General features: G+C 49.3%; 1 protein-coding gene across 3 annotated transcripts in view; it reads right to left on the bottom strand.

The window, feature by feature from the left end:
• Positions 1 to 262: 262 nt before the first annotated feature.
• Positions 263 to 19,617, bottom strand: part of ARFGAP3 (ARF GTPase activating protein 3) — a 55,257-nt gene continuing 35,902 nt past the window's right edge. For all 3 annotated transcript variants that reach the window (XM_019944411.3, XM_019944418.3, XM_019944404.3), the window contains 5 exons: positions 16,967 to 17,098; positions 8,884 to 9,007; positions 7,323 to 7,413; positions 2,552 to 2,673; positions 263 to 1,348 (listed from right to left, as the gene is read on the bottom strand). In XM_019944411.3, the coding sequence (XP_019799970.1) occupies positions 1,331 to 1,348; positions 2,552 to 2,673; positions 7,323 to 7,413; positions 8,884 to 9,007; positions 16,967 to 17,098 (487 nt within the window). In that variant the 3' untranslated portion in view covers positions 263 to 1,330. The remainder of the gene's footprint in view (positions 1,349 to 2,551; positions 2,674 to 7,322; positions 7,414 to 8,883; positions 9,008 to 16,966; positions 17,099 to 19,617) is intronic.

Raw genomic sequence — 19,617 nt, 5'->3', positions numbered from 1 at the left:
CACTCTGCGAGGGAGTGGCGAGGGAGCTGTGCCCCAGAGGTCAGCGGAGGTGACCTCACTTCCAACAAGGGCTCCCGCCCTGCTCCGGCGCTACGGACAACACCTCAGTTCAGGACAGCTGCACCTCAGGCCTCACACACACACTAAAAACAGATCCATCTGGAATTACGAGCTAATCAAGTGCGCACCAATGTTACACCACGAGCCCTGATTTATGATTCATCAAGAAAGCTTTCGTTAAAAAAAAAAGTAGGCAACACGATCTGCCACAACTGTTTATTATATTTAGAAGTCTACAAATTTGAGCTTTTAAGAAAAATTCACAAAATATTCAGTTGAAACCACATTTCTGGTTCATCAAATTTCAAATATATTTTAATGTGCTGAACAATATATTCTAATGCTGTCTAAAACACAGCCAAATTATTTTTCTTTTATTCATTTGTACACATTCTGTAATTTTTTGAAAACCAAGATTAAGATAAAAAATGTTAAGAAAACTACCCAATTACAATGATTATTTTCCCATGTACTGGAATATTTTCTGTGGGTGTGTCTTCTTACCTTATTCATTTTTACTTCTGTACACTATATCGATTTATAAATGCACTTAGGGAGTTCTCATCTTACATTTCTCATAAATTCAAACAGCAACGCCTTGTCAAAAGATTAATTTGCTTGGCAGTGCAGAAGCTTAGGCTGTTAAAAGCACTCACTGAAAATTATTTTTAAATTTATCGATCATCCAAAATAAACAATTTCAAAGGGACAGACGCCTTTAAACATGATTTTGAAATCACCTTAACATGTGGAAATATAAACGAAGCAATCTCAAATTAGACACCAGCCATTTTTGGTCTTTTGTTTTTATTCTTTGCTCCGTTTTTAATGAAATATATGTCGTGAATTTTGTTTCTCCAGGCCCTCCTCGTATCAGCTGATGCTGGTAACCCTTAGCCCATGAGCCTCACAGCACTGAGACCCCCCCCCCACCCCCGCCCCCGAGGAGAGGTGGAGGAGCCCTTGTTTCCAGACCCCCAGCTGTTGGAACCAAAGAGTCCAAGGAAATTAAGCAGGGGTGTGCACGGATATGCCAGAAGGAAGGTGTGTGCAGGAAGTCACGCAAAACAGAAATCGCAGGGAAGCTTCTACTACACCAAAAATAACAATTTCTCAAAAGAAATATTAAAAATCAGGAATGTATGTATACCCTGTGAAAAAGTAGCAAAACAATCCACAAAACTGGCTGGTCTTCACTGCAGTCTGTGATGTGGTCACTGGTTCATTTAAAGAGGAATTTCTCCAGGAAATACATATCGCAACGTCAGTATTAAGAACCATAGCGATCCTACAGAAAGAACCAACACGAAAGTTTACGACTATCAGCGTCACCAAAACGGGTGCCGCAGCGACGGGAACCCGCACCCGAGGAAGTGGGAACCGGAAGCTCCTGGCGCCTGCGCTGCGGCCCCTGGGCTGTGGGAAGGACGGTGAGGGGTGCAGGGCCCCATGGTGAGCCCTCCAGGGGGCAGGTGTGATGGGGGGACAGAGGAACCCTGAAATTCTGGTTCAGCGGAGGGATCTTGCAGGAGCACCTTAAACTCTCTGTGCCTCTGTTTTTCAATCCATAAACTGGGGATGATCACTTATAAAAAATAGGGATGTCACCTCCGCGGAAGGACTGTGTGGGCTCGGCTGCCCTAAGGGACGCGAAAGAGCTCTGCGAATTCTAACCAAAGGTTGTGTCACCCACAGCAGGAGCCCCAGGGCCGCGGAGCTCTCCACAGTGGGGGCACCTCCCCAACCCGGGAGCCCCCTTTAGCGGCAGCAGAGTCCACGTCGATTAGGTCCTACTCCCTACAGCCATGTTTCACGTTATCAATAGCGTCCTAAAATAACGGGAGGTAAGCAAGAAGGTTCACAAAGTCGCCTTCGTATAATCAGAGCCGGCCTTAAAGCATTATACGTGAGCACGTTCCACTCCTGCCTCATTTAAAAGACTGAAATACAATCTAAATATCCAACTCGGGGAATATTTAAATAAATTACATCTATTTTCACTCAACAGAATGTGGTTTCTGAAGACTTTTTAACTACACGGAAGTGCTCATAACAAAACATCATGAAGGAAAAAGAGGGTGCAAAACCACAGACACAATATAATCCTTTACAAATTTTAAACAGGTATCTGCACAGAAACCTAGAATCAACATAGAATAAGCCAAATGTTAACGGAAGTCTGCCCTGGGAGGTGGGGTTATGGGTAATTTTTTATTTTCTTCTTAATATTTCTGTTTCAATAGAGGAATAGAGTAGGTCATGATCATGACAATTCCTGTAACAATTCCTCTAGAGTCATAACTTAGAAAATTTAAACAAATATGAAATTATAATTTCTGGTTTTCATGGTGTCCTGGGTTACACTGTAGCAAACATATAAATCAATAATATAAAATCTGACTTTCCAGCAGTTGAAGAGTGGTCCGAATCTCATTTTCAAAACTATGAACCCACCATCAAACTCAGTTAACGTCATCCCCGTTTCACTAACCTGAATCGAAGTCATGACTCCGTTAGCAAAGACGGAGAGCTTTCCAGCAACGGATCTCACTCCCTGCTTAAACTGGGCCATGTCGGGGGCCGTGGGCAGCATGCTCGTGAGGTTGTAGTTTCCTGCACACAGAGCAGACACTGGCTCGTCACTACCGCAGGGATGGCACAGCCAGTGCCCAGGGACCCGATGGCTTTGGAGAACTCGGCTCCCCTCCCCTCCAGCTGCCCATAAGCAGCAGCTGTGGTTAAGGGAAAAGGAGCCTGCGGTGGGTTTCAGCGCCAGCCCTACCATGAAGCAGCTGCAAGACCCCACGGTGAGAGAAGATGCAGCACTAGGTCTTAAGACCACCACGGGTTCAAATACTGGCACTGCCACTTCCAAGCTGTGTGCCTTTGGAGAGGTTCCTTACCCTCTCTGGGCCCGTTTCCTCCAGGCACTTAACACAAGACCTGACAGAGAAGTACTCAGTCAATGGCAGATGGGCGGACATCTGTGGGTTTTTCGGACTCAGCATCTCTTCCCCCTTTTGGTACAAGCCCTCCTCCTCTGCGGGAGGTCTCTCCCCCAGCCCCCTAAACCACGCATGGGCACGTGACCCAGACCTAGCCAATCAGAGCCTTCCTGGATTCCCGCATTCTCAAGGGAGGGGAGCCGTTTGCTTGCTCTGGGGTTACTGGTGGGGGCGAGGCGACGCTGTAGCTGTCTGTGACTAGGGCTGTCCCCCTCCCACTCCCTCCTCAAGGAGGGAAGGAGGAAGCCTCTGGCAGTGCGGGAGGAGGCTCACCCCAGGAGGAAAGGCAGAGGGGTGGGTGGGGCTGTCTGCGGACTCAGCAGGGCCGGCCGACCCCTCCCCCTCCCCGAGGCCGCTGTCGGCTGGGTTTCTGCTGCTAAAGTTTTGGTTGTCCCAGCACAGCAGCATACTGCACACAGGTGAAGCGCATCAGAGGTGTCACACATAAAGGGGTCCCTGGAGCTGACAGATGGGCTTCTGTGGCGCACTTTTGTCACACAGCTGTGAAAAGGTGCCGGAGGGGCTCAGAGACTTTGTGAGAGAACGCCAACCCTGCAGAGCCTCCAGGGAGCCAGCCCAGCTGCCCCTCGGCTCCGCAGGTCACTCTACACCCGCCTGCCCCTTAAGCAGCAGCAGAAGCCAGGTCCCTTTCCAAGAACCAAATAGGAGGCACGCATTTACCCTCCGGCACGGACGCCACCCCGGAGAGACAGTGTGTCTTCCCACAGCGCCATCCCGTGCCCAGCACTCGGGGAGGGGCCACAGGTGCGGCTGCTTCTCCTCTCTGCCCCTCGTGACATTTTAGAGTCTTGTAGCCCTTTGCCAATGACAGAGCGACAGCCTAGCCCAGCCCAGTGACGGGACTTGGGTTCAAAGCCCAGCACGGTGGGTGCTACCAGCCGGTAAGATGAATCTGAGAGGAAATGAAGAGCTAGTGTGACATCCTGGGCGCAAAGGGCCAGTCACAGCTGCTCCATGGCGTGGCGAGGTCCGGAGCGGCGAGGGGGCTGTGCCCCAGAGGTCAGCGGACGTGACCTCAGCAGAAGCGCCTCCACTTACAGGCTTCCAACTCGAGAAACGCTGAGAAAGGAGGGAGCACAGCTGAGGCAGGAGGTTTAACGTGGAGGCAAAGCGCTGCGGTGGCTGCTCCACTCGGGCGCACAGACGCCCCTTCTTTTTGCTCAGGTTGACAAGACTCCGGTTTGTGTAACTGAACCTGGTTGGCGACAGCACCGCACAGCTGTGACGTGTGACAGATATGCTCAGCAAATCACCAAACAAAACCGCCCGACGGCCGACTGAAGTCAGTGCTTTGGAGGCCGACAGGCCCAAAGAGGCCAGGCTCCTGGACCCCGGGCCTGAGCCAGGAGGAAAGGAGAGAGTGGCCGACGTGCCTCCGGGGAGCCTCGAGACCCAGGGACAACAGCAAACGCGCCAGGAGCCCCTACGACCCTGGGCAGTGCGCCCCGAGCCCGGACAGAGGTGTCCGTCCGCAGCGCCCTGGGCTTCCCGGGTGGCCCCGTTCAGACTCAAATGATCAGGACCAGGTTTTGGAAAGAAATGCACCAGAGGGGCAAGCTGGGTTTCCAGCTTCTTCTGTTCCGACACTGCTCTCAACAAAGAACAAAGCCACCTCTGCTCTGTCATCTGGTTCCCTCTGAGCCTGAGTGGCTCCCTCGGAGGCAGTGCCCAGCGATGGCCGTCCCCCGTCCCCCAACTGACCCTGCTCTGGAGTGACGGCAGGGACGGGCACTGTGCCAGCTGTGGATGCTTACGTGTGCTCCCCATCTACTCCCTCCCAGACCGTGGAAAGGAGCGGCCTCGGAGCAAAGCCAGGGTTAAAGCGCGCCCCCAGGAAGTATCAGGAGGCATTTCTAATTTGGAGAAATCTTCCCCTTAACCCTGAAGAAATTATAAAGGTGATCTACCTAGTGGCACTGATATTTCACGGATGGGGAAACATTTAAGATAAGGAACACAGAATACTCTCTTAAAACCAGCTTTTGCTCTTTGCTGAAATGCACTCTAAATAAAAAGTAAATATTTAATGATCAGTGTTCAGTGCGCTTGCACTTAGAGCAGTTATTAAAGGCATCTGATGAGAGATGCAGAATGAGGGTAATCGTGGTCTGAACCATCTGGGTTTGGGATGGAGGAGGGAGGGGGAGGGAGGGCAGGTGCTGCAAGCAGGACCACTGGCCGCTGGGGAGGGGCTGAGGGTCCCTGGGCAGCCTCGCACCCCAGGATGGTCCTATCAGGGCTGCGAGTCCCCAGGACAGGAGCCTGTCTGGGACCCACAGAGGGCCAAAAAAAATCAATGGACCTTTGTTTTCTGAAAGGGGACAGGAAGGTAAACGTCATCGCTGGCTGCAGCCTTCCTTCAACAATTGGAAATGCTGCTCATTTGATCTCTGAAAGGTTGTTTTTTTTTTTTTTTTTTTTGCGGTACGCGGGCCTCTCACTGCTGTGGCCTCTCCCGTTGCTCCGGACGCACAGGCTCAGCGACCATGGCTCACGGCCCCAGCCGCTCCGCGGCATGTGGGATCTTCCCGGACCAGGGCGCGAACCCGTGTCCCCTGCATCGGCAGGCGGACTCTCAACCACTGCGCCACCAGGGAAGCCCTGAAAGGTTTTTTTAAACAAACAATAATGTTTCAGAGTGAAACTTCCAGTAACTTGAATTACAAAAACAAACACGGCCAGGGGTGAGATTCAACCTGTTAGGTTCTCTGGACTGCCCTGCCCCTGTGCCAGGGCGCCCATGAGGTAGCCCAGCACTGACCCACGGGGGGCAGAGGCGGGACCCTGGGAGGCCTCCACAGAAGCCGAGCACCCCTCTGCCAGGGGCGGCCGCACAAGGAAATGCCCTGACAAGAGGCCAGGACACCGAAAGTTCGCATATGAGAACACAAGTCCGTGAGCCACACCTGCCCCAACCCAGGCCCAGTGCAGGAAACGGCCCGTCAGAAAGCAGCTGCTCCTGCTGGAGGCCAGAGGGCGGCCTAGGAGGCTCCCTGCCCAGGGGCCGCGCACCGGGCCTGTGTCCTGCAGGTCTCTGGTCCACCCACCTGGCTAGAACCCTCCCTCTCACTGCAGCACAGCAGCCGGGCAGCGCCCGCTTCACCCCGGGGGCCACGGTGGCTCTTGAAACGCCCCCAAACCCCAACACGGAAGGCCCCAGGCATTCGGGTCTCCCCCATGACCTTCTCTGTTGGGGCTGTTTCTCTCTGGGCTCAGAAAACAGTTGTTCTCTGTGGCTGCAAGGCCCAGCGGCCGCCCGTGTGGGGTCCCTCCATGCCCACGCCCAGCTCCTCCAGGACGGGAGACGAGGGGTGCAGGTGGTCCCGGGCCTTGAAGATCCCCCCCCGCTTGGGTGCTCCTGCTGACGAGTGGGCTCCTGAAATGACCGCAGAGGACCCTGCTCCTTGAATGTCGGCCGTGACATAAGGGGGACACGTGGCCCTCCCCTTACCCCCGAGGCCTGACTTGGGGCTGACTGGGACTGGAACACGGCTTTCCTATGGCTCAGGGTCAGAGGGACAAGCAGAGAGGCGCTTGGTTCTGGACGCCCGTGACGGGCCTGTGTGCTGAGGCTTACTCCCTGAGGGGGGGTCCAGACATCTCTTCATCGGGGTCTGGACCCTCCTCTCCACCTGCCTGGCTCCAAAGCCCCATTCTGTCTCCCCTGGGAGGCGGAGGCTGGTGGACTCACCTGTTCTATCTGCTCTGACTACCCCTGGCGTCCGGGAGGGGCCTGGGAGGGCCTGCCATGTGCCAGACCCCGAGGTGACACTTTACATAAAGGACCTCATTTCAGCCTCAGTACAAACTGGTGAGGTAGGTATGGATATTACCCACCCATTTTACAGAGGAGGAGACCGAGGCTGAAGGTGACCTGAAATCCCCCAGGTCTCACAGTTAGGGAGTGGGTCCTGCCACACGGAAGCCCAGGGCTGTCCCCTCCAAGGCTGTGACACCACACGAGCCAGACACCAGGTTCACACCATGCTAGGCACCCCACCGCCCGTGACGATGGTTCAGGGAGATGACATGCCGGGTAACTTTGGGGACGTCGCTTAAATTCCATGACTTGGTCTCTTCACATGCAAAGCCTGGAATAATAACTTCTGCTCTGCCTGACTTACAGAGGCCATAGGAGCATCAAATAATGGCCGCTAACAATCCTGGTAAAGTACAAAGCCCTGTCCAGAGGAAATGTATTCATGCCGCAGACACGGTGGAGACCAGCCTCATTACCTGCCGTCTGCTTCCTCTGCTCATCAAACAGGTCAGCAGAACTGATGGAGGAACTTGCCGAAAGCCTCTCCAGCCGAGCCCTGGTTTCATACTAGACAAGACCAGGAGGAAAGAAACATTAGGCTCCAAACACCATGAGCAATTCTGCAGAAAGAATCACCGAGGAGCTATCACGGCTGGGCTGGGGGCCGGCATGACGCTCACGTCCTGCGGGTCACAAGCAGACAGGTGAACGCACAATGCCACGGCCAACAACGGTCAGTGGAGGGGAACCCAGAGGGAGAGTGACAGTGACAGCTCTGTCATGTGCTGCTCTCACCCAGCTGCCAGGAAAGGCCGCTCCAAGAAGCTCTCTCCCAATAGCCTTAGGTGATTTCCTAACTGAACTTGAATGTTGTCAACTTTAAAACAAGGCAGATTTTAGTGGGTGGAGAATAGCCAAGTGGCAACTCTAAATACACTCAAAATGCTAGTGGAGGGCTTCCCTGGTGGCGCAGTGGTTGGGAGTCCGCCTGCCGATACAGGGGACATGGGTTCGTGTCCCGGTCCGGGAGGATCCCACGTGCCGCGGAGCGGCTGGGCCCATGAGCCATGGCCACTGGGCCTGCGTGTCCGGAGCCTGTGCTCCGCAACGGGAGAGGCCACAACACTGAGAGGCCCGCGTACCGCGCAAAAAAAAAAAAAAAAAAAAAAGCTAGTGGAATTTCTACTGCTACAAAATAAAATCGGTACTTTAGGAAATAATTATTCTCTGTATCGTGCAGGAAGCCTAGTAATAACACGTATCTCTAAGAGTTTTGCGTAAGCACATTAGTGCTTCACAATTAAAAGGAAACCTTTAAGCTCCTCATTTCCATTTGAGTCTTACTGCTTAGCCAGACTCCGCTAAGATAAGCTCATTAACATTTCTGAGAAAAGAGGCAATAATCTCTTTTCTGAAAATAAATATACCTACCCTCGAGAATCTATCTGTATACTTCATTTAACTATGGTTAAAAAATTGCTAAGTAGGGCTTCCCTGGTGGCGCAGTGGTTGAGAGTCCGCCTGCCGATGCAGGGGACACGGGTTCGTGCCCCGGTCCGGGAAGATCCCACATGCCGCGGAGTGGCTGGGCCCATGAGCCATGGCCGCTGAGCCTGCGCGTCGGGAGCCTGTGCTCCACAGCGGGAAAGGCCACAACAGTGAGAGGCCCGAGTACCGCAAAAAAAAAAAAAAAAAAAAAAAAAAAAAAATTGCTAAGTAAATTACAGGTGTATCAAAAATCTCCTGAAATTTACTCAAAAGGTATCGAATGGATGGCTATTCAAAACACTGAGAAAGGAATGAGAGAAAGATGAGACACTGTCCCTGCCTTCCCATCACTCCTCTAGCTGGAGCGGCAAAGTGGGGCGATTAGTCAGAAAGACCTGGGCTCGAGTCCTGCTCCAGCACTCTGGGGACAGGGGTCCCTTGCAGCCTGACTCCATCTCACTCAGCATCCAGCACCTCCTCCCACACCTCCCGTGGCCCTGCTGGCTTCCTGCTCTGTGGGGACCACACAGAAACTCCCTGGGCACTTACGTCAGCTTTGGCTTGTCTTCCAAAGTACATATCTGAGGAAATGGCTTTGACGTTGCCAAACTTCTTCTGGGCCTCATCTGTATTTTCAACTGGCTCATAGTCTGGCTTGCGGCGAGCAGTAGGTCTACAGTTAGCAACAGCCAAAACAGGAATGACGTCAGTAAGATGATGAAATAGGAGTTTTCTCCCATTACCCCTTAGAGAACACTGGTTTTGACAATCACCCACAGATGAGAATGCCTTTGTGGGAGTCCAGGAGTCCGGCAGAGAGGGTCCAGCACACTGCTGGAGCAAAAAATCCGAGACTGGATGCATTAAAGAGGGTAAGAGGAATAGTTTCACTGGGCCCATGTCACTCCTCCTCCAAGGCAGCACAGCTCAGTGCCAAGAGGGATCCACGGGGCCTGCAATTTCTCCCACGGGGGAAGGTGAGAGGGTGGTGAGCGGGTGCCTGGTCTCCCCAGCTGTGTGGGACATTGCCAAGGGTGCCTCTTTCTTTCTCATCCCACCCAGGATACTGAGGTGACCGACACAGCTTAGGGGCTGCGGAGGCTGGAAGCAGAGCAGCCAGGGCTCAGAACTCATCAAAGCTGTGTGCATTCCACTAACCACTTCCCGAACTCCACGAGGAGGCCTGCTCACAAACCACTGGATACGCTTTGCCTGGGGAGCCCCCAACTGGCCCTCCAACGCTCTGCATGCCTCACCCATGCACCTTTGGCCCCACAGCTGGCTCCCTGCACATGCCCCTGTGGATGGTGAGGGCAAGCCTTTGCAGACAGAAAGTGAGCATGTGCAAAAGTCAGCCCAACTCTGAGATTCACAGAGGGCACAGCAACCCGAGCATTTCAGGGCACCACCCTGGGGAGAGCAAGCAGGAGGCTCTCAGCACCTGGCCCTGCTCTGTGGGACTGAGAAAAGACATACCATCCTGAGATGTCACCCCCAAGAGGAATAAGAAGTGTGGAGTGAGTGCATCCATAGCAAAGGTCTGAGTAAGCCTCCGCATCTCCAGCAGGGCAGACTACTGAAGGCATTGCTCACCCAAAGCCAGGCACTAAAGACTGGAGGAGGCGATTGCTCCTTCAAATGCAAAGACAGCAACACAAGACTCCAAGGAACATGAAAAACCAAGGAAACATGATACCACCAAGGGAAACAATAATTTTCCAGTAACTGATCCCAAAGAATTGCCTGACAAAGAATTCAGAATAATTGTTTTAAGGAAGCTCATCAACCTACAAGAACACAGACACCTCAATAAAATCAGGGAAATAATACACAGATAAAATGAGAAGTTCAACACAGAGACAGAAATCATAACCGCTTCCCATCGCTCACATTACCGTCTGAGCTCCGCCTCCTGTCAGATCAGCGGCGGCATTAGATTCGCATAGGAGCATGAACCCAGTAGGTTCGAACCAGAACTGCACGTGGGAGGGATCTAGGTTGTGCGTTCCTTATGAGAATCTAATTCCTGATGATCTGAGGTAGAGCTGAGGTGGTGATGCTAGCGCTGGGGAGCGGCTGCAAATACACATTATCATTGGCAGGGAGGTCTGACTGCACAGAAACCATAATAAGTCAATTGCTTGCAGACTCATCAAAACCCTGTCAGTGGGAACTTCCCTGGTGGCAACAGTGGTTGAGGGTCCGCCTGCCAGTGCAGGGGACACTGGTTTGAGCCCTGGTCTGGGAGGATCCCGTGTGCCGTGGAGCATCTGGGCCCGTGTGCCACAACTGCTGAGCCTGCACTCTGGAGCCCACGGGTCACAGCTACTGAGGCCCACGTACCTGGAGCCCATACTCTGCAACAAGAGAGGCCGCTGTGTTGAGAGGCCTGTGCACTGCAGTGAAGAGTGGCCCTGCTCGCCACAATTGGAAGAGGGCTGGCACGTGGCAGTGAAGACCAAACGCAGCCAAAAATAAAAAATAAATAAGTAAATAGGTAAAATAAATAAATTTGAAAAACAAAACAAAACCTGTCAGTGAGTGGCAAGTGAAACCAAGCTCAGGGCTCCCATTGATTCTGCATTATGGTGAGTTGTATAATTATTTCATTATATATTATAATGTAATAATAATAGGAATAAAGTACACAATAAAGGTAATGCGCTTGAACCATCCTGAAACCACCCCCCACCCCCGAATCCCGGGCCGTGGAAAAATTGTCTTCCACGAAACTGGTCCCTGGAGCCAAAAAGGTTGCAGACCACTGAAGCAGAAGAAAGAATCTGTGAACTTGAAGACAACCCATTTGAAATTATCCAGTCAGAAGAGAAGAAAGAAAACAAGAAAAAGAGCAAAGAAGCCTATGTCAATTATGGGACACCATCAAGAACACAATTCATGCATTGTGGGAGTCCCAGGAGAAGAGAGGAAGAAAGGGGCGGAAAGCTTATTTAAAGAAATAATCTCTAAAAACTTCCCAAATCTGGAGAGAGATGTGGACATCCAGATACATGGAGCTCATAGGTCCCCAAACAGATTCAACCCAAAGAAATCTTCACCAAGAAATATATAATAAAACTGTCAAAAATCAAAGACAAAGAGAGAATTTTGATAGCAGCAAGAGAAAGAAACTCATTCTATAAAATGGAAGCCCTGTAAGGCTATAAGCAGATTTCTCTGCAGAAATCCTGACGGCCAGAATATAGTGGGATGATATATTCAAAGTGCTGGAAAAACAAACACAAACACAACTGCCAGCCACCAGACTTGTCCTACAAGAAATGCTAGAAGGAGCTCTTCAAGCTAAAATGAAAGGATGCTAATCAGTAACATGAAAACATAGGAAAGTATAAAACTCACTGGTGAAGGTAAGCATATAGCCAAATTCAGAACACTCTAATACTGTAATAGTGGTGTATAAATCACTTAACTCTAGTGTAAAGGTTAAAAGACAAAAGCGGTAAAAACGACGATAGCTACAGTAATTTATTAGTGGATACACATATAAAAAGATGTAAATTATGACATAAAAAACATAAAATGTAGGGAAGGAGAGTAAAAGAGTAGAGATTTTGTATGCAATCTAAGTTAAATTGTTATTAGCTTAAAATAGACTGCTATAACTGTAAGATGTTTTATGTAAGCCTCATGGTAATCACAAAGCAAAAACCTATAGTAGAAACACAAAAGGAAAAGAGAAAGGAATCAAAACATACCACTATGGAAAATCATCAAATCACAAAGGAAGACAGCAAGAGAGGAAGCAGCAAATAGAAGAGCTACAGAAACAGCCAAGAGAGGAAGCAGCAAATAGAAGAGCTACAGAAACAGCCAAGAGAGGAAGCAGCAAATAGAAGAGCTACAGAAACAGCCAAGAGAGGAAGCAGCAAATAGAAGAGCTACAGAAACAGCCAAGAAGCAGTCAATGAGACATGGCAATAGTACACCCTGAACTATCAACAATTCTTTTTTTTTTTTTGCGGTACGCGGGCCTCTCACTGTTGTGGCCTCTCCCGTTGTGGAGCACAGGCTCCAGACGCGCAGGCTCAGCGGCCATGGCTCACGGGCCCAGCCGCTCCGCGGCATGCGGGATCTTCCCGGACCGGGGCACGAACCCGTGCCCCCTGCATCGGCAGGCGGACTCTCAACCGCTGCGCCACCAGGGAAGCCCTCAACAATTATTTTAAATGCAAACAAATTAAATTCTCCAATCAAAAGACACAGAGTGTCTGAATGGATTAAAAAAAAAACAAAAACAAAAACAAGATACAACTATATACTGCCTGTAGGAGACTCACTTCAGCTTTAGGGACACACATAGGCTGCAAGTAAAGAGATGGAAAAAGCTATTCCATGCAGATGGAAACCAAAAGAGAGCAGGGAGAGCCATACTCATATCAGACAAAACCGACTTTAAGTCACAAACTGTAACAAGAGACAAAGGTCTTTATAGAATGATTAAAGGGTCAATTCATCAAGAGGATATAACAACGGCAAATATTTATGCACCCAACACAGGAACACCTAAATATAATAAGCAAATATTAACAGATCTGAAGGGAGAAATAGACAGTACTGCAATAATAATAGAGGACTTTAATATCCCACTTTCAACGATGGACAGATCATCCAGACAGAAAATCAATAAGGAAAACTGGACTTGAACCAAATGGAACAAAAGACATATTCAGGACGTTCCATCCTATAGCAGCGGAACACACATTCTCAAGCACACACAGAACATTCTCCAGGATGAATCACGGGCTAAGTCACACACAAATCTGAATGATATTTAGGTCTTAAGAAATTTAAGAAGGTTGAAATCACGTTAAGTATCTTTTCCAACCACAGGAGTATGAAAGTAGAAATCAATAACAGGAGGAAAAGTGAAAACTCCACAAATAGGTGGAAATTAAACAGCACACGCCTGAGCAACCAACAGGTCCGAGAAGAGACCAAAAGGGGAATTAAAGGATATCTGCAAACACAATCTTCAACAAAGGAGCCAAGAATATACAATGGAGAAAAGACAGTCTCTTCAGCAAGTGGTGTTGGGAAAGCTGGATGCTGTAAATCAATGGAGTAGAACATTCCCTCACACCATACACAAAAATAAACTCAAGATGGCTTAAAGGTTTAAATATAAGACATGACACCGAAAAACTCCTAGAAGAGAACATAGGCAAAACATTCTCTGACATAAATTGTACCAATGTTTTCTCAGGTCAGTCTCCCAAGGCAAAAGAAATAAAAGCGAAAGTAAACAAATGGGACCTAATCAAACTTATAAGCTTTTGTACAGTAAATGAAACTATAAACAAAATGAAAAGACCACCCACAGAATGGGAGAAAATATTTACAAGTGATGCGACCAACAAGGGCTTAATTTCCAAAATATGCAAAACAGCTCCTACGGCTCGATATCAAAAAAACCCACAAACGACCCAATCAAAAAATGAGCAGAAATAGACATTTCTCCAAAGAAGACATACAGATGGCCAACAGGCACATCCACAGATGCTCAGCATCACTAATTGCTAGAGAAACGCAAATCAAAACTACAATGAGGTATCACCTCACACTGGTCAGGATGGCCATCACCAAAAAGTCTACAAATAATAATTGCTGGAGGGTGTTGAGAAAAAGGAACCCTCCTTCACTGTTGATGGGAATGTAAGTTGGTGCAGCCACTATGGAGAACAGTATGGAGGTTCCTTAAAAAACTAAAAATAGAGCTACCACATGATCCAGCAATCCTACTCCTGGGCATATATACAGAAAAGACAAAAACTCTAATTCTAAAAGATACATGCACCCCAGTGTTCATAGCAGCACTATTTACAATAGCCAAGACGTGGAAGCAACCTAAATGTCCATTGACAGATGAATGGATAAAGAAGATGTGGTTTATATGTATGCAATGGAATACTACTCAGCCATAAAAAAGGATGAAATATGCCATCTGCAGCAACATGGATGGACCTGGAGATTATCATATTAAGTGAAGAAAGTCAGACAGAGAAAGCCAAATTTCATATGATATCACTTACACGTGGAATCTAAAAAAGATGATACAAATGAACTTACTTACAAAACAAACAGACTCACTAAAAAAGAAAACAAATTTAAGGTTACCAAAGGGGAAAGCTGGGGGAAGGGATAAATTAGGAGTTTGGGATTAACAGATACCACTACTACATATCAATGTAAAATAGAGGGCTTCCCTGGTGGCACAGTGGTTAAGAATCCGCCTGCCAATGCAGGGGATACGGGTTTGAGCCCTGGTCCAGGAAGATCCCACATGCTGCGAAGCAACTAAGCCCGTGCGTCACAACTACTGAGCCTGCGCTCTAGAGCCCGTGAGCCACAACTACTGAGCCCACGTGCCACAACTACTGAAGCCCGTGCACCTAGAGCTCGTGCTCTGCAACAAGAGAAGCCACCTCAGTGAGAAGCCCACGCACCGCAACGAAGAGTAGCCCCTGCTCACCGCAACTAGAGAAAGCCCACACACAGCAATGAAGACCAAATGCAGCCAAAAATAAATAAATAAAATAAATTAAAAAAAAAATCTCACCAATTTTCTAAAAAATAAAATAAAATAGATAAACAACATGGTCCTACTATAAAGCGCAGCGAACTACACTCAATACCTTATAATAACTTATAATGGAAAAGGATATGAAAAAGAATATATATATATATATACTTACATATTCAGTTGCATCTATCTATCTATCTATCTGAATCACTTTCCTGTACACCAGAAACTAACACAATATTGTAAATCAACTTTACTTCAATTTAAAAGAAAAAAGAAAAAAAGGATATCTTAAAACAAATAAAAATGGAAACACTTATGGGATATAGCAAAAGCAGTACTAAGAGGGAAGTTTAAGGCCAACAGGTATATGAAAAGGTGTTCAACATCAGTGATCATCAGAGAAATGGAAATCAAAACCACAGTGAGATATACCCCCTCACACCTGTTAGGATGGCTATTGTCAAGAAGACATGAGATAAGCGATGGTGAGGACTGGAGAAAAGGGAACCTTTGTATACCACTGGTGGGAATGGAAATTAGTATAGTCACATGGAAAGCAGTGTGGGAGTTCATAAAAAAATTAAAAATAGAACTACCATATGATCCCACTTCTGGGTATATATGTCTGAAGGAAACAAAGTCAGTATCATGAAGAGATCTCTGCAGCCCCGTGTGCATGGCCGCATTATTCACAATAGGCAAGATATGGAAGCAGCCTAAGTATCCGTCAATGGGTGAACGGATAGAGAAAATGTAGTATATGATATACAATGGGATAATATTCTGCTATAAAAAGGAAAGAAGGAAATCCTGCCCTTTGTGACAACATGGATGAACCTGGAGGAAGCTAGAGAAAGACAAATACTGTATGTCCTCACTTGGATGCAGAATCTAAAAAAAAAGAAGTTGAACTCAAAGAAACAGAGAGCAGAATAGCGGTTCCCAGGGAGATGGGGGCAGATGTTGGTCAAAGGGTACAAACTTTCATTTATCAGATGAATAAGTTCTGGGGATCTGACGTACAGCATGGTGATCATAGTTAATAATCCTGTAGTGTCACTTGAACTGTGGGAAGAGAGTAGAGCTAAAATGTTCTCAGCACAAAGAACAAAAACAGGTCAAGCTGATTTGGGGTACGGCAAACGCACTTCTCATTTATAATGTGTGCACACGCCATTTCGCTTTTTAGAAAGCCAACGGCAGTAATTTTGTAAAAGGATTTTAGGCCACTTTGAAAAGGCTGGATATTCTAATTAGAAAAATGAATAAATATCCAAACCACACAACATTTGAATGAATTTTGCTATTTAAAATAGGCCTGTTGGGCTTCCTTGGTGGCGCAGTGGTTGAGAGTCCGCCTGCCGATGCAGGGGACGCGGGTTCGTGCCCCGGTCCGGGAAGATCCCACATGCCGCGGAGCGGCTGCGCCCATGAGCCATGGCCGCTGAGCCTGCGCGTCCGGAGCCTGTGCTCCGCCACGGGAGAGGCCACAGCAGTGAGAGGCCCGTGTACCGAAAAAAAAAAAAAATAGGCCTGTTATTTCACTCTTCAGTTCCACGGATCAATTAGTAAATACTGAATACATTGTCATGCACGTAAGACACTGCTCCACATTACGCAGGATACAAAATGAGTAGGATGACGGTACATTCCAGTCACCGAGGACAATCCCAGGTCACACCTGTTGTCCCAACATACTAGCATTGTCCCCCTGCACTCTATAAAGAGTTCCCTGGTTTGGACGATACATTATACAGCCCTTCATTCATAATCACCAAAAACTGTAGACAGTTCTTTGACAGGTAAATGGATAAACAGACTCAAAAATAAAGATGGAGGAACACAGCAACATGAATGAATCTCAAGTGCACTACGAAAAGTCAAAGAAGCCTGTCTAACAGGGCTGGTTACTGCATGCCTCCAATTATATGACATTCTGGGAAAGGAAAAACTGTGAGGTCAGAATACAGACCAGGATACAAAGAATATTCTTGAAATAGTACAACAAAATCATTTACTAGTGTTAGAGAATTTCCCTAGAGATGCATAGAGTCACTATTTACAATCCCACTGCTCTGGTATTCATACCTGTCTGTGTAGCCTGTGGTTTTTAGAATGATGTCAGTGTCTTTGACGGTCTCTTTTTTCCAAAAGGAATCCGAACTGTCATCCCAGCTAGAAAAAGAACTGCTCCTTAACTCCACTGGCTCATCAAAGTACCTGTATGAGAGAGAGCAGAACAGTGACTTTGGAGGACCTGACCGATGTCCACTCACATCCGGTGCATGGGGACCGCCCTTCCCGGCCTCTTTGGAGTTGGGGGCAGCCATGTGATCTGGCCAGTGCAACAGGAGCAGACATAAGGCGAGTCATTTCCAAGGCCTTTCAGGTGCCCAGTCTTCTCTTCCCTCGCCGCATGGAAGAGGTCGGGTTTTCCAGGTGCTTCAGCCTCGGGCAGGTGAAACCACCATCCACCTGGACAATCAAGATTCCACCAGAAGGACAGGTAAGCTGGACAATCACCTGTACCCTCAGCTGACTTTAGCGAATGAGAGACAAACCATCATTGCGTTAAGCCCTAAAGATCAGGGCGGGGGGGTGGGGGGGGGAGTATTTCTCACTGCAGCGTAACCTAGCTTATCCCAACAGCGCATGACGTCTTTGAGTGCTACCCCCTATAGGTTAGTCACAAATAATGCTTCAAGCCCATCCGAGGAGCTCTTTGTTGCCAATCCGGCCACGTCAGCCACGGTATAAGGCACCATCCCTAACAGCAAGCAGCCCTCAGTGTAAGTGACGCTGACAAGCCTTCTCCTGGAATCGCTGTCACGGGACCACCGCCCCGAGATGCTCTTCAGTCTGGAGCTTGACGTGAGCTTTGTCTGTAAGCATCTCAGGGGAGCTGCTGGCCTTCTGGGTGGGTTTACACTTTCATTAGCTGAGCGTCACTGAGCAGGGCATCGCTGAGAGAGCAAGGCTCAGGGACAGCTTTTGGTCCTGAGTGGTGGGAGAAAAACCTTTGACCAAGAGCAGCAGGGTTTGCCTGGAACAGGACAGAGATTGACAGGTGAGGCGGACGTGCCAGAGCCGCAGTGGAAAGTGACCGTGTGCCACCTCAGAGTTCAGGACCGCTTAGGGCGGAAAACAACCCGGCTAGGCATGCACTCCTTATAAAGGTGGTTCCCGAAGTTCAGAAGAGAGACGCGGATCCCAATGCTTGGGGCTGAGGAAAGGAAGGATGAAGGAAGAGAACACAGAGGCTTCAAAAATGTCACCAAGGTTTCTGCAGAGAGTAAGAATGGAAGCACACAGGAAACAAGGTGAGGGCCAAGCCCCGAGGGCATAAGGAGTTCATGAGCTAAGATGGGGGGCGGGGGAAAAGACTCAATATACTCTTTTATTCTCGCAGGAAAAAAACCAGAAAAAGGAGGGGGCATAAACCTGCCGTTTGAAGCAGATGGTATGACTTCATATGAATAATAGAAAAAAGGCAGAATTTCCGAATGTGGTTTCTGCATTCTCTGGCAAGGAGGTCATTAAGAACAAAGCTGGTTACACTAGCCCTCTCTCTCCAGGAAGGAAAACACGCAGTGTTCAAAGCGTATCTGGATTTCAGCTAGAAACTGACCAGGCTCTCCCTGCGGCTGATCAGCGGATGAGCCTGAGCCACTGGGCTCTGCTCAGAGAACAGAGACAACCAATCCCTGTTCAGAGAAGAGACCAGAACAACGAAGAGGCTCGAAGTCACGTCTGAGAAAGAAGGTTTGAAAGATGTGATCCACTTGTTGGCCTGGAAAGTTACCTTCAAATATCTGACGGACATATTTCTAAGGGACCAAGTGAAAGAATTAGGACCGATTCAATAAGGAATTTTAAAACTACTTAATAAGCACCTATGAGGAGCCAGGCACTTGCTGGGTGAGGATACTGGGCAAGGAGACATACTCAGATCCTGCCCTTATGAGGTTGACTGATCTGAGCTCAGAAACCCAGGGAGATATGTAAGCATAGGGCAGTGTTTCTCATGGAGCTGCTGTTGGACTGAAAGGCTGCCTGGAGGAGGAGGAGGGGGAGGAGGGGGAGGAGGGAGGGGAGGGGAGGAGGGAGGGGAGGAGGGAGGGGAGGGGGAGGAGGGGGAGGAGGAGGGGGAGGAGGGGGAGGGGGAGGGGGAGAAGGGAGAGGAGGGGGAGGAGGGAGGGGAGGGGAGGAGGGAGGGGAGGGGAGGAGGGAGGGGAGGGGGAGGAGGGGGGAGGAGGGGGGAGGAGGGGGAGGAGGGAGGGGGAGGAGGGGGAGGAGGGAGGGGGAGGAGGGGGAGGAGGGAGGGGGAGGAGGGAGGGGAGGAGGGAGGGGGAGGGGGAGGGGGAGGGGGAGGGGAGGGGGAGGGGGGGGAGGGGGGAGGGGAGGGGGAGGAGGGGGAGAAGGGAGGAGGGAGGGGAGGGGGAGGGGGAGGGGAGGGGGAGGGGGGAGGGGGAGGAGGGAGGGGAGGGAGGGGAGGGAGGAGGGAGGGGAGGAGGGAGGGAAGGGGGAGAAGGGAGGGGAGGGGAAGGAGTGCTAAGGGGCTGCGTTGTCTCCTGGAGGGCTCTGTGGTGGGGTGGGGGTGAGCACTGGATGGAGGTGGGTGGAACTTCCAGGCCCTTCACAACTCTGAGGCACTGGTACTCAGGACTTTTTGAATTTAGTATCACTCTAAGGGAATATTCTTCATTCCGATAAGCCAAAGTGCTTATCCTGGAATGTAG

The sequence above is a fragment of the Tursiops truncatus genome, chromosome 11 (assembly GCF_011762595.2).
Source record: "Tursiops truncatus isolate mTurTru1 chromosome 11, mTurTru1.mat.Y, whole genome shotgun sequence".
NCBI lineage: Eukaryota > Metazoa > Chordata > Mammalia > Artiodactyla > Delphinidae > Tursiops > Tursiops truncatus.
The sequence above is the reverse complement of the archived record's forward strand: the minus strand, read 5'-3'. Positions and strand labels throughout refer to the sequence as shown.